Here is a 14,562-nt window from a genome sequence, read left to right as displayed (position 1 = left end):
AAGTTCAGTTCTATGCTGATCACAGAAGGAATTAAGGGCTCATTTAATCTAATTTCTTCTAATTAGTTTATTCTATTTCTACCATTAAACTACTTCCTGCCAGCATGTAAAGCGTTAACCCAGCTGTTGCCTGGCAACAGTAACGCTCTAAAGCAGACTAACCAGGCGCAATGCTTCCTGGGAGATGTAGTTTTTTCTGTCTCTTTTCCCTGTTGCCCTGATTACCGAGGAACTACATTTCCCGTCAGCCCTTGCCTCTCCCTTCCTCACAGACGGCATTTCCTTCCCGTTGCTTTCTCATATCTCCTTCTTATGGCTGGGCTCTCAGGTAGGTTATGGAAGCAGCCAGTGTGGACTAGAGGTGGCTGCAAGGCATGCTGGAACCTTTAGTCCTCCAGGGCTTGCATCCAGTATTACTGGCTTCCCTGATAGGGGCCATTTGCTACAGTTTGCCTATGAGATGACATGGTATGAAGGGATGCTGCTGTACTGGAACTTGTAGTTCGTGGCACTGTTTATAATGCTGACCTGGAAGAGTAAGTATTTTGCTGTATATATTTTGTCTTATGTTCTGTTACAATGTATCAGAATATACCGGGGCCCTGACCAGGGCTGTAGGGGCCATTGAGGCAGCTATGGGCCCCGCAGTAGAGGGACCCCAGCTCAGATGCCCCCCCACATTGGGTGTTGTTTATGAGCCCTCCTGTCCTGGGATGGGGGGCAGCGCCATGACTTGGGGGGGGGTTACCATATGTCCTGTGGGGTTTCCCTCAGTCTATACTGTATGCATCCCGGAACCCAGCAATGTATCTGCTCCCATCTTATAAAGTGGGGGGCTACAACCTTTGGGACCCCCACCGATCCTGAGAATGAAGTGGTCGCACCGCTATCTCATAGCGTTGCGTCAGCTTCTAAGCTTTCCTTGCGCCAAAAACTGCAGCCGTTCCCATCCACTTGAATGGCTCCCTGTGCAGCGGGTGGGCCGGGACGCTGCCGTGTACGCAAGTTGTCTGACCCCTTCATTCTCAGGATCGGACCAGACCCCCACCTAGCAATATGCCTTTACGGTTTAAAGGGGTTACTCCGCAAAAATGATTTAGAACGTGTCCGCAGGATGGGATGGGTAATCAATAATGGATGCGTCCTGCTGGGAGCCCCCACCATCCTGAGAACGAGGGGTCTTAAGGTCCCCTTCTTTGAATGGTAGTGCTCATGTCGGCCCACCGCTCCATTCACTTCAATGGGATCAGCAACCTCCGGCTGTTCTGAAACTACAACTCCCAGAATCCTCCTTTTACTTCTGTAGGAGTTAAAAGAACAGCTGAGAAAGTGGCCATGCTGGGAGTTGTAGTTTCACTTCAGCAGGGTGTGCGGAAGATTGCAGATACTTCCTCTACACATTGGGGGGAGATTTATGAAAACTGATGTAAAGGAAAACTGCAACAGCCAATCAGATTCTACCCTTTATTTTCCAGAGCTTCCTTTGGAAAAATAAAAGAATGAATCTGATTGGTCGCTAGAGACAACTCAGCCAGTTTTCCTTTACACCAGTTTTGATAAATCTCCCCCAATGTGTAGAAGCGGCACCAGGACTACTACTCCCAAACAGCTGCGGGGGTGTTGGACCCCTGCCGATCTGATATTGATGGCTCATCCTGAGGTTAGGCTATCAATGTTAAAATTCCGGAGAACCCCTTTAATTGACCAACTTGGCACTGCTACATCTATGTCTTGCAGTAGACCAGTCGGACTATACATTCGTTCAGATATTTGTCCGTGTACTCTAGCGTTCCCAGTTGTTCAGACGCCTCCTTCCCAGTAAAACCATAATTTCCTATTCCCTGCCGCCGCTTCGTGCTGCACCTATAGGTGACTCGCCTCATGCATTCGTCGCTAATTGACCGTTTGCGCCGTTCTCTCCTGTAGCTTTAAAAAAAAAAGATGGAGATAGGAGCGACCCCCTATTTGTCCTAGAGATATCCCATCAATGTTTGAAGTCGGAATACTCCTTTAACTTGAGAGTTTGTTACAGTTGCATCCGGTCTTGACAATCCTTTGCGAGATGGATCTATTGGCGGCAGAAACCTCTTTCCTGTTCTGGTAGTTTGTTACAGTGTATCAGTGCAGGTAAAATGTATCAATCTGGAATCCAGGTTGTTGGGTTCCCAGACTAGACCGGATACAATTGTAGCAACCTATCAGGTGTCTGTGGGTTTTTAGAAAGTTACTATTCATTGACAGTAAGCAAAGATATTGAAAATCTGATATTGAAACACAGCCAGTACTTGTCAACTCCTCTCATTTTTAGTGTTGTGCTTTTCTGTCAAGATGAGACCACACAACCGTACTTTGCATCCGTGTCCGATCCACATCTTTTGCGGATTGTGAACGGACTTCGTTTATTTTTATGGGATTCTGTCTGCGTCCGTCTGTCTGAAGAGGGGGGACTAAGATACAACATTTTGCACCAAAATTGCATCACAGTTGTCTCAAAGTAAGGCTCCATTCACACGTCCGTAGTGTATTTCGGATCCGCAATACACCCGGCCAGGACCCCCATAGAACTGCCTATTCTTGTCCGCAAATGTGGACAAGAATAGGGACATGCTCTATTTTTATTTCTGAACCGCGGCCTGGAAGATCGGGGGCGCGCTCTGGAAATGCAGATGCGGACAGCGCACTGTGTGCTCTCCGCATCCATTCCTGCCCCATAGAGAATGAATGGGTCCGTACCCGTTCCGCAATTTGCAGAACGGATGCAGGACCCATTCTGCGGACGTGTGAATGAACCCTAAGGGCTCATGCACAAGACCGTATCTATTTTAGGGATCCCAAAAAAAACACGGACGTGTGCATTCTGCGGAAAGGAACAGCTTGGCCATAATAGAACAGTCCTACACATGAAGCGTATGTGGCTCACCTGGTTATGGGCTCCCCTCCGTATGGTCTTCCAGCACCGAAGTGAACGTGTGAGGGGCTGCTTGTGTCAAATCGCACACAGCAGATGTGCCCCAGCGTGATGTGGGTAACCGTCTGTGACCGCTTCACTCAAAGTTAACAACTGTTAACCCTTTCCTCCCCCCACAAACTGTCAAAGTGCAACAAAATAACAAGAACAAACTAAAACAACAAGAGAAAAGCCAAAACAACAAAACCAATAAACAAAAAAAAATAAAAAATATTGAAATGAATTGCAAGTCCTCCAACTCCCATACAACAGCCCGTAGGGGGTGAGGGTGTATTCACACGTGCAGTTTTTGAGAACAGATGCCATTTCTTCTCTTTCGTTGACTGCACTCCTGGTGTTGGCTTCAAAAACAGCATCCAGAAACCGTAAGAAAACCTGCACGTGTGAATGTATACATATGTGAGCTCTTGTGCAGGGAGCCCCCTCTTCACAGGCCCTGAATTTTTCTCAAATCAAGGCATTGAAAATGAACCCAAGCACGATGGAGAAGGAGTCAAACAGCAACAAGTCCTCCTGCCCCAGGCGCTTAGGCCCCTTTCACACGGGCGAGATTTCCGTGCGTGAGTTGAAGGCATTGCACCCGCACTGAATCCGGACCCATTCATTTCTATGGGGCTGTGCACATGAGCGGTGATTTTCATGCTCCTCCTTGTGCGTTTTTCACGTAACGCAGGCCCCATAGAAATGAATGGGCTTGCGTGAAAATCGCAAGCAAGTGCGGATGCGGTGCGATTTTTCACGCACGGTTGCTAGGTGACGATCGGGATGGTGACCCGATCATTATTATTATCCCTAAAAACATGGTTATAAGGGAAAATAATAGCATTCTTAATACAGAATGCATAGTACAATAGGGCTGGAGGGGTTAAAAAAACAAAAAAATTTTTAACTCACCTTAATCCACTTGTTCGCGCAGCCCGGCATCTCTTCTGTCTTGTTCTGTGAGGAATAGGACCTTTGATGACGTCACTACGTTCATCACATGGTCCGTCACATGATCCATCACCATGGTAAAAGATCATCTGATGGACCATGTGATGAGCGTAGTGACGTCATCAAAGGTCCTCTTCCTCACAGAACAAGACAGAAGAGATGCCGGGCTGCGCGAACAAGTGGATTAAGGCGAGTTAAATTATTATTATTTATTTTTTTAACCCCTCCAGCCCTATTGTACTATGCATTCTGTATTCAGAATGCTATTATTTTCCCTTATAACCATGTTCTAAGGGAAAATAATACAATCTACACTACAACTAACCCAAATCTGAACTTCTGTGAAGAAGTTCGGGTCTGGGTACCACAGTCAGTTTTTTTTATCCCGCGCGTGCAAAACGGAACGCAATCGCAGTCAAAACTGACTGCAATCGTGTACCTACTCGCGCGGGTTTGCCGCAAAGCATCCAGACCTAATCCGGACATGCTCGTCTGCAAGGCGACTTAAGGATGCAGAAAATCCACAACGTCTCTGTATCAAAATCTGCATGTAAATTTTGCCAAGGATTTCCCCATGTGCGTTGCAAAGGTGAAATCGTCTGTGAAAACCTGCAGCAATAATTGGCATGCAGCAGATTTAAAGGGAACCTGTCACATTGAACATGGTGTCTGAGCTGCAGACGGCAGGTTATAGAGCGGGAGGAGCTGAGCTGACTGATGTATTGTTTTATGCGAAAAAATTCTGTAAAACTTGTAATTTATACATTTAAATCCCTGATCATTCTGGACTTTGAAGTCAAGGAAGCGGTCCTATCAATGACTGACAGCCTTTCTTCTATGAGGAGGAGGTCCTATCAATGATTGACAGCCTTCCCTCTATGACTGTGTATACAGAGATAGCTGTCAATCATTGATAGGACCGCCTCCTCATAGAGGGAAGGATGTCAATCATTCATAGGACCGCCTCCTCATAGAGGGAAGGATGTCAATCACCGATAGGACCTCCTCCTCATAGAGGGAAGGCTGTCAATCACTGCTAGGACCGCCTTCTCATAGAGGGAAGGCTGTAAATCACTGATAGGACCGCCTCCTCATAGAGGGAAGGCTGTCAATCACTGCTAGGACCGCCTTCTCATAGAGGGAAGGCTGTAAATCACTGATAGGACCGCCTCCTCATAGAGGGAAGGCTGTCAGTCACTGATAGGACCGCCTCCTCATAGCAGGAAGGATGTAAATCACTGATAGGACCGCCTCCTCATAGCAGGAAGGATGTAAATCACTGATAGGACCGCCTCCTCATAGATGGAAGGCTGTCAATCACTGCTAGGACCGCCTTCTCATAGAGGGAAGGCTTTAAATCACTGATAGGACCGCCTCCTCATAGAGGAAAGGCTGTCAGTCACTGATAGGACCGCCTCCTCATAGCAGGAAGGATGTAAATCACTGATAGGACCGCCTCCTCATAGCAGGAAGGATGTAAATCACTGATAGGACCGCCTCCTCATAGCAGGAAGGATGTAAATCACTGATAGGACCTCCTCCTCATAGCGGGAAGGATGTAAATCACTGATAGGACCGCCTCCTCATAGCGGGAAGGATGTCAATCACTGATAGGACCGCCTCCTCATAGCGGGAAGGATGTAAATCACTGATAGGACCGCCTCCTCATGGCGGGAAGGATGTAAATCACTGATAGGACCGCCTCCTCATGGCGGGAAGGATGTAAATCACTGATAGGACCGCCTCCTTGACTCCAAAGTCCAGAATGAGCAGGGATATAAATGTGTACATTACAAGTTTTACTGAATCTTTTCCCATAAAACTATATATAATCTGCTCAGCTCCTCCTGCTCTATAACATGGTGCCCGCAGATTACACTGCATTTTCATGGTGACAGGTTACCTTTTAAGTTTGTGTGCTGATTGCTCATGGATGTATTTTATATATATATTTTTTCCACCGCTATGGAATTTTTCTTTATCAGTCTGGAATCCAGGTGGTTTAATTCGCAGAGAGCTCTCCTAGAACGCATTTCGGAGCATTCCATTCTGTTCAGTTCAGTTTTGTCCCCATTGACAATGAATGGGGACAAAACGGAAGCGTTTTTTTTCCGGTATTGAGCCCCTATGACGGATCTCAATACCGTAAAATATTAACGCTAGTGTAAAAGTAGCCTTAGACATTAGCAGTGAACTTAAAAAAAAAAAATTTAATCGGTGTAGAAAGCGACCTGCCTTGCTGATTCTAAAGGTGCAGCATGTCAATTAAGGGGGTGATCACACTACCATATCTTTCTTGCGGATCTGCAAAATGCGGATACCGACCATGTGCGTTCTGCATTTTGCGGACCCCCAAATGATTCAGAATGATTGCGGACCGAAACTACTGTGGTGTGAATGCTTCCTTATGTGGAGGATTTCCACCACAAGCAATGTATAGGATTTCACCATTTGCAGTGTATAGGTTGAAATGTGCAACAAATCCAAAATCTGCCACAAATCCACATATAAATCCTGTACAGTACATTTTATACCAGTTTACATCCCGCGCGATGGATCTTCCACTGCATGTGCGTTTCCAACACCCAAATCCAAGCACCTTGTTCATTCTTGGTCTAGATTCCTCAATGGAAACCCCATGGAAATCAACGGGAGGCCTAAAAAAAAACAGATCAAAAACCGCCTGGAATTTTGATGCTTCCAAATTTTCTGCGCGCCGATACAAACCCCCGTAGGGAGAATTCACAGGCGGCAGCTTTGTTGCAGAAATCGGTATACTAAAACTGAAACTGCCCAGTTTAGATCAATGGAAATGATTTCTGCAGTGTGTGAATGCAGCCTTGACCCCGACGCCGTCTGTCCGGTAATCTTTCCTCCGCACATGAAGCGAGGGGCCACTAACCGCCGTATTCTGGAGCCTGGAAAAACAAAAGAAAACACGGCCTTCGTTGAAACCTCACTATTTGCATATAAACCACCAAGTCGCTGCGGTTAGTGCAGGCTGGGCCCCCGGGGACAACAAACCCCGACTAGTGGGTGGCGAGGAGCAAGTGGCTCTTTCCTGTTTTTTAGGATATAGAAGGAGGTGGGAGTCGGGGTCAACAAGTGTGACATAAGGCAGCTTTGTCATATGTCTTTATTTCCTCTTGTGTTGTTTTTTTTTCACTTATGTTTTGATTATTTGTATAGTGGCGTCTTCCTAGAAAGGGTTTCCATTCACGAAAAGCAAGCCATGATTTTGAAAAGGGCAAAGAAATGAAACATACCTGTCGTTATGATGCATTTTCCTTACATTTTCTGCATGTAATCCCCCAGCAGGGTGAAGCTCCCATCATGCCGACCCCTGACGTAGCAGAGGAGGGAATGGCGAACAGCGTTTTAACTAGTTTCATCAGCATCCCAGAACAGACGTACGAAGAATTCCTGTCCACCTTTACCTGCCTTCCTCAAGGTACGATCACTATACCAGGTCTGCAGGCTTTTAAAGGGCATCTGTCAGCAGTTTTGTACCTATGACACTGGCTGACCTGTTACATGTCCTCTTGGCAGCTGAAGACATCTGTGTTGGTCCCATGTTCTTATGTGCCCGCATTGCTGAGAAAAATGATGTTTTAATATATGCAAATTAGCCTCTAGGAGCAACGGGGGCGTTACCATTACACCTAGAGGCTCTGCTCTCTCTGCAACTGCTGTACCCTCTGCACTTTGATTGACAGGGCTAGGCAGTGTAAATGTCGTTATGTCTGGCCCTGTCAATTCAAGTGGAGAGGGTGCGGCAGTTACAGAGAGAGCTGAGCCTCTAGGTGTAATGGTAACGCCCCCGTTGCTCCTAGAGGCTCATTTGCATATATTAAAACGTAATTTTTCTCAGCAATGCGGGCACATATGAACACGGGACCAACACAGATGCCTTCAGCTGCCAAGCGCCCATGTAACAGGTCAACATCATCACGCCTGGCCCTGTCAATCAAAGTGCAGAAGTCACAGCAATTGCAGAGAGAGCAGAGCCTCTAGGTGTAATGGTAACGCCTCCGTTGCTCCTAGAGGCTCATTTGCATATATTAAAACATCATTTTTCTCAGCAGTGCGGGCACATATGAACACGGGACCAACACAGATGCCTTCAGCTTCCAAGCGCACATGTAACAGGTCAGCCAGTGTCATAGCTACAAAACTGCTGACAGATGCCCTTTAAACTGTCTGGATCTTCAGCTGCGCCATATGCGAGATATTTAGGTTGTGTTCACACGGGATGGATATGATGTGGATTTTCCATCTGAATTTTGCAGGCGGAAAATCAGCAGCGTATCGCAATACCAGCAACATGGATTTGCCCGCACCCTGCGGAAAACATCTGCATGGAAATTGGCCTGTGTTGTGGAGGTTTAACTCCGCAGCAGGTCATCTTATGTTGCAGATTTTACAGCGATGCATAGAATGAAATGTGCAGCAAATTTTAGATCCAACCTTCTGAGCTGGTTTATGTTTTATTTGTCTTTATATTGGTCAGAGCACTGCATTCCCAAAGCCAATGTTATCTGTCTGCAGCCACCACTAGAGGGAGCTCACTGCATACTGTTATTGTGTTCCATACATGGACAGTCTGCAATTGCTGCCCTCTAGTGGTGCAGAGAGGTCAGATCTTTTTGTTTTATCATATAAAAGACCTCAGAGAGGTGGCCGACCCAGTGTGAGGTTCATGAATGCCTGGTTTTTGCTGCTGGGTTCTGTTTCCATTGCTCCCCCGCCATCTCTGCAGGTCCGCAATGCTCTGACATCATTGACGGGCACCACATTTTGAAGAAATTAATCTGCGCAGAATTTACCGTCTATTGAGCTTTAAAAAAATGGGAGTTTGAGGGAGCATTTACTTTAAAGAGGCGATTCTGATATTAACGGCCAATCCATCAGCTTAGGGAGGCCGCGGGGTCTACTCGCAGATTACCAAGCACAGCGCCGTCCATTGTATAGTGGCTGTGACTGGTATTGCAGCTCAGCCCCATTCACTTGAATGCGAGTTGGCTGCATGACCGATGAATGTGACGTCACTGGCCTAGGAAGAGAATGCGGCGCTAACATAAGTGCTGTGGCCTCTTCCAACAGCTGATTGGCGGGGGTTTGGGGTGTTGGACCCTCCACTAATCAGATACTGGTGACAGGTCATCAGTTTAAAACACTCGGACAACCCCTTTAAGGTCAGATCACTTAGCTATGAATACGAAGTTTATTAAAGGGGTAGTCTCATCTGGACATTTACAGCATGTTGATAGGATAAGCCACAAATGCTCGATAGGTGCTTCTGTCTTCAGAACGGAGACCCCTGTGAACGGACATCATACCGCGCATGCATGGCGTCCTCTCCGTTCACTTCTATGGCCACCTCTGCATTCACCGCCAGCTAACTCGGCTATTGCTGAAGTCCCATAACGGTGAATGTAAAAAGCTGCGCATGCTCTCCAGTAGCAACAGGGCCGCGTTCTTGAGATATGAGCGAATCCCAGAAGTGGGACCCGCACCTATCGGACATGTACGGCATATCTTATGGATAGGCAGTAAATCTCCGGATGGCTGCATCCCCTTTAAACCGACTTCTTGCAGTGTGAGGGCTTGTTCACACGACCGTGCCGTGTTTTTTGCCGCAAATTGCGGATCCGCAAAAAACGGATGCCGCCCGTGTGCCTTCTGCAATTTGCGGAAGAGAAGGGACGGCCCATTATAGAAATGCCTATTCTTGTCCGCAAAACGGACAAGAATAGGACAACGGAGCAACGGATGCAGACAGCACACGGGGTGCTGTCCGCATCTTTTGCGGCCCCATTGAAGTGAATTGGTCCGCACCCGAGCCGCAAAAAACACGCCTTGGATGCGGAACCAAACCACGGTCGTGTGAATGAGCCCTGAATGTGTGCAAAAAAAGAACAAATTCACCTTCTTGACCCACATGTGACTATTTTACATTATTTTGGAGATTTGGGGCGTATAGAAATGCGTTGGCCTAACGGTCGAGGTTTGAAGGGGAAATATTGCTCTGTGTAAAGATCGCCTATAATAAGTAGCGTCCGTTGTTTTCGAAGCATCATTCCTGAAATGTGCAGAGGGGTCGGCCAGCTGGGGAAAGTTGTGGTTTCCCGGTCTGAGCAGATAGAGCCCCCTGGGAATATCTCGGGTTGTTTTTAGTTCGTAGCCCCCTCGCCGACATCTGCGCCTTCTATCTTAAATGTTGTTATTGTCATGTTAACCAGGCATAAAATACGGTAACTGGAAAACCTGCGCTACCCCCCCCCACCCCCACCCCAAGTGCAGCCCGAGAACCTCGCCAGGATTCTGCCTTCCAAATATACAAGGGTAACGAAATTGGTTCCAAGCTTTATCATTTTGGATTATAGGGGCAGGTTCACATGGAGGAGAAGTATGCAGCGCAGTACAGTGGCAGCAAAGTGGAGGAGATATGAACAAGTCGCAGAAACGTTCAGTGGCGCAGATTTTAAATCCACAGCCTGACAATTCCTTCTGTGGATTTTCACGGCGGATTTCACCCCATTCGATGCAGCGGCGCGGGGGTGAAATCGGCGGTAAATCTGTAGCCGAAATAATTTGTGGCGCAATCTATAAAAAAATAATACATCTTGATCCGGGTGGAGTTATTTTAAAATATAGATTTAGAAATATTATTTATAGATTACAGGCAGTGTAAACATCACCGCACCTGGCCCTGTCAATCAAAGTGCAGAGGGCGTGGCAAAGAGAGACGTAAAGAGGGACGTCTGTAAGAAAGGTTAAAACCTAAAAGAAGCGAAGTGAAAAATAGTTTGCCGTTTTGTGTACGCAGCTCCTATGCTGACTCGTACGTCTCCGTATCTTACACTCTTTCATCTGCCCCCCCCCCCCCCCCGTCTCGTAGCGTCTGACGCTTAGCAAGAAGCAGAGGGAAAGTAACACAAGGCTGCACGATCACAGGACGCGCTGTTTGTAGTCTGTTACCATGGCAACACATAGGTCTGCACTTGACTCTGTATACACAAAATGATGTGAGATTTGTCATGATGATTCGTCTCGTCATTGAAATAAAATGCATTGGCGCAATAAAAAGAACTGCAAATGGGTGCATATCCTGTAAGGGCCCCAGCCAAAATGTATTGCAAAGGTGGACCCCACTCCTTACCCATAATGGGGCTTTTTGGTTTCGGCAGCCCCCCCTTCTCAGAAGTGTCCATGCTGGGACACATAGTGGCAGACACCATTACAGTCAGTGATTGGCTGCAGTAATCACATGTCCATGACATCATTGCTGGAGGCCAGGATTTAGAGACTGGCGGGGGAGTGGGAAGAGTTAGAACAGGACAGGTGGAGGATCGGTAAATATCACTTCTTTTACTAGTTTATAGCAAGGCAAGTTTTTTAATAACTAGACAACCCCTTTTAAAGGGGTATCCGATTGATGACCTATCCTCAGGATAGGTCATCAGTATCTGATTGGTTGGGGTCCGACTCTAGGCACCCTCACAGATAAGCTATTTGAAGAGGCTGCGGTGCTACGGTGAGCGCTGCGGTCTTCCATTGTATAGCAGCTGTTCTTGGTATTGCATCTCACCGCCTAGGTCAGTGATGGCTAACCTTGGCACTCCAGCTGTGGTGAAACTACGACTCCCAGCATGCTCCATTTATTTCTACAGAGTTCTGAGAGCAGCCAAGCAAGGGGGGCATCTTGGGAGTTGCGGTTTTATCACAGCTGGAGTGCCAAGGTTAGCTATCACTGGCCTAGGTCATGTGGCATATAAACGTGACGTCACCGGCCGAGTGGGGCTGAACTGCAATACCAAGCACATCCGCTATCCAATGTACAGAGCTGTGCTTGGTATACTGCTAAGAGGCAGAAGCGCTGACCTGTGATCCGCAGCCTCTTCAAACAGCCGAGAGTTGGACCTCCACTGATCAGATACTGATAGGTCATCAGTTGTAAACATTTGGACAACACCTTCAGGTCCCCGAGTGTAAAAAGAAAACTTCCTTCTAGAGTTGAACTGGACCATCGAAATATAAGAAGATATTCTGGTGGCCTTCAGCTCTGACAACTGGTTCCCAAAGCTCCAGCAGAAGACAACCCCATTTGGAGGTGACCTTGGAGCCAATGACGTGTCCCTAAGGTCTATTTCTTATGGGTTGTTGGGTCAAATACAACCTTGTATACATTATGCTTGTATACATTATGTATCGGTGGAGGGCGGACCCCAAGGAATAATTTCCTTTGGTGGGACCTTAGGGTGTCCTTGTTTGTAGTCCTTCTACCCTAAAAGTCTTCCTCCACTCATGAAATATCCAACTTCCTCTCCTGACTTTTCCAACCCTTGAATTTTCTCTTCTATCCCCCCCCCCCCCCCCCCAGGATAATTTCACCAGACTTCATCCTTAGACTTTTTCACTTTACCTCTGTCCACCAAGAGTTAAAACCTTCACCTTCCCTGCCAGCATCGGCAAACAACGTTCCACATTTAGAAGCCTCTCGAAAAACGCAACGTGGTCTAATTCACAGCAGGAGCAGCAAATTAAATTTTCCTTTTAACCTTTTAGAGGTTTTTTTTTCCCCTCTACAAGGGCCCCATGTTGGTAAAATAGAAAGAAAAATATATAAATATAAAAAAATATATAAGGACGAGATTTCCTTTCAGCGACGAGTGAAACGTCATGTTGTAAGATCCTCAACAAATCTTTTGTTTCACGGAGAAGCTCAGAAGGAGCTTCGCTCTTGGGTTCCTCATTCTTTCCCCTCTTCTGTAAAAGCCCCACAGAGAGATTACCAAAAAGGTATTCTGTTCGCCTTTGTGCGCTAGTAGCAAGATTAGGCGCCACATAAAAGGTAGGTGAGAAGGGCACCCGGAAAAATAAGTGTCAAATAACACGAAGCCGGCTCTTACATGGCCAGACGCTGATTAGTAATTGATGTTGGCTTGAGTCTCGGGAATATAGGCAATAAGCTCGGAATTGTCTTCTCTTCTGGAGACCATATACACCCCATTAGAATGAAAGATTCACTTTTATTGTTTGATGTGAAGAGCTAAGTTTGAAGACCGCAGGATTTTTTTTTTCCATCTTCAGAGGAATATTATTTTCATAGCTGATACATATCCGGCTGTGAAGGGCCATCTCGGAACAGATGTCCCTTTGTCTTGACGAAAGGAGCTTAAGCAAGGATGAAACTTTTATGAGGGGTTTAGCAGAAGGTAACAAGCAGCGGGGAGAGAGAAGGAGTAGGGGGCCAGGAGCCCATGCATCTCACTACAGCATAAAACATTTTTTATTTTTTTTAATCATGCCGTCATGCCCCCTAGTGTTTAATTCCAGAGGACGTTTGATCAAGCGCTTCACGGCACATGTAGTGGAAAGGTAAAAATAGGCCTCCATTCAGATGGCCACCACTGGAGGTATGGTAATCAGCAAGCAAGTGAGAGGATATTTCTCGAAAGGAGCATCTGCGGCAGGCAGGATATTATTTAGATGAAATTTTAGGAATGATATGTTTGTAGTAGGCGTGAAAATAATCGAGAACCTCATTGGCAGTGGATATTTTCTTGACATTCGTAGTAAGAAACCATTGATATTCAAGATCTACCTAGAGAATCTATCTAGAAGAATGCTGATAAATCCCAGGATTGATGACCAATGTCTGGCGTCCTTCTTGTACACCATGTGTGCTCTGACTAGAGAATGGTATGAAGGCAAAACTATGTCCTTGTCATGAGCATCTATGCCTATTTTGATGCATCCCATAATTATATTCGCCTAGGCAACAGCCACCTGACACTGGTTGCTAAAGTTATGCTTACGGTTAAAGGGGTTATCCCTTGATTAAAGGGGTTGTGTCATCTCAGACTTTGATGGCATATCACTAGGATATGCCTTCAGTGTCAGATAGGTCTGGATCCCAGCGAGGTGGACGGAGAAATAAGGAAAGGAACAAACAGCAGGTGGCGCTATACCAATACATTTTATTGGATAACTCGGTGGCTATGTAAAATTTTTTATTACATGCAATTAAAAAATTATTCGGATCCAGGTGCTTGTTTGAAAAAAAATGTTGAATATTATTTATGGCACAGACAACCCCTTTAGGCTTACCAGTATCTTCAAATGGTTTATACAGTAATTTTATATGTAATTGTAAAATTAATTTTCTTATATATAATGTCACAGATCAGCTGGTGTGAACCCACTGTGCCACTGACTGGCTATACTCTGGACGGGCATGTCTAAGCAACTACTTGGGTTTCACTAGAGCCTCAGATGGAGAGGATAGGCTTGAGCCGTTAAGGTAGTTACCAGGGGCTACTCCAGAGCAGTCCCAGAGTCAGTGGCAGTTGGTCCAGGAGGTACCTGGTTAGATACCGGAAGTACCAGCGTAGTCAGGCGGGCAGAGATGTTACCAGGAGCAACGGTGCAGGACCAAAGGATAAGGCAGAGACGTGGTATGGCAGGCAATAGGTCGGGGCAGGCGTCACAGGTACAGGTCAGGCAATCCGGGTCGGCAATAGGAGAGACAAAGCAAGCAGGCAGGGATCAGACGATACGCAGAGTCCAGGGCCGAATAGATCAGGAGCACACGGGAGTATCAGGAACCAGCAAACTCAAGGACCTTGACACTGAGGCATCTGGGAAGGGGGCTGAGC

At 46.5% G+C, this 14,562-nt stretch overlaps 1 protein-coding gene across 3 annotated transcripts in view; it reads left to right on the top strand.

The window, feature by feature from the left end:
* Positions 1–14,562, top strand: part of LOC122920489 (intraflagellar transport associated protein) — a 46,747-nt gene that overhangs the window by 15,837 nt on the left and 16,348 nt on the right. The window contains exons 1-2 of one of the 3 annotated variants that reach the window (XM_044270017.1): positions 257–328; positions 7,217–7,352. In XM_044270017.1, the coding sequence (XP_044125952.1) occupies positions 7,235–7,352 (118 nt within the window). In that variant the 5' untranslated portion in view covers positions 257–328; positions 7,217–7,234. The other 2 variants (XM_044270016.1, XM_044270018.1) reach the window with 2 other exon arrangements.

This window comes from Bufo gargarizans, chromosome 10 (genome assembly GCF_014858855.1).
Source record: "Bufo gargarizans isolate SCDJY-AF-19 chromosome 10, ASM1485885v1, whole genome shotgun sequence".
NCBI classification, from domain to species: domain Eukaryota; kingdom Metazoa; phylum Chordata; class Amphibia; order Anura; family Bufonidae; genus Bufo; species Bufo gargarizans.
The sequence above is the reverse complement of the archived record's forward strand: the minus strand, read 5'-3'. Positions and strand labels throughout refer to the sequence as shown.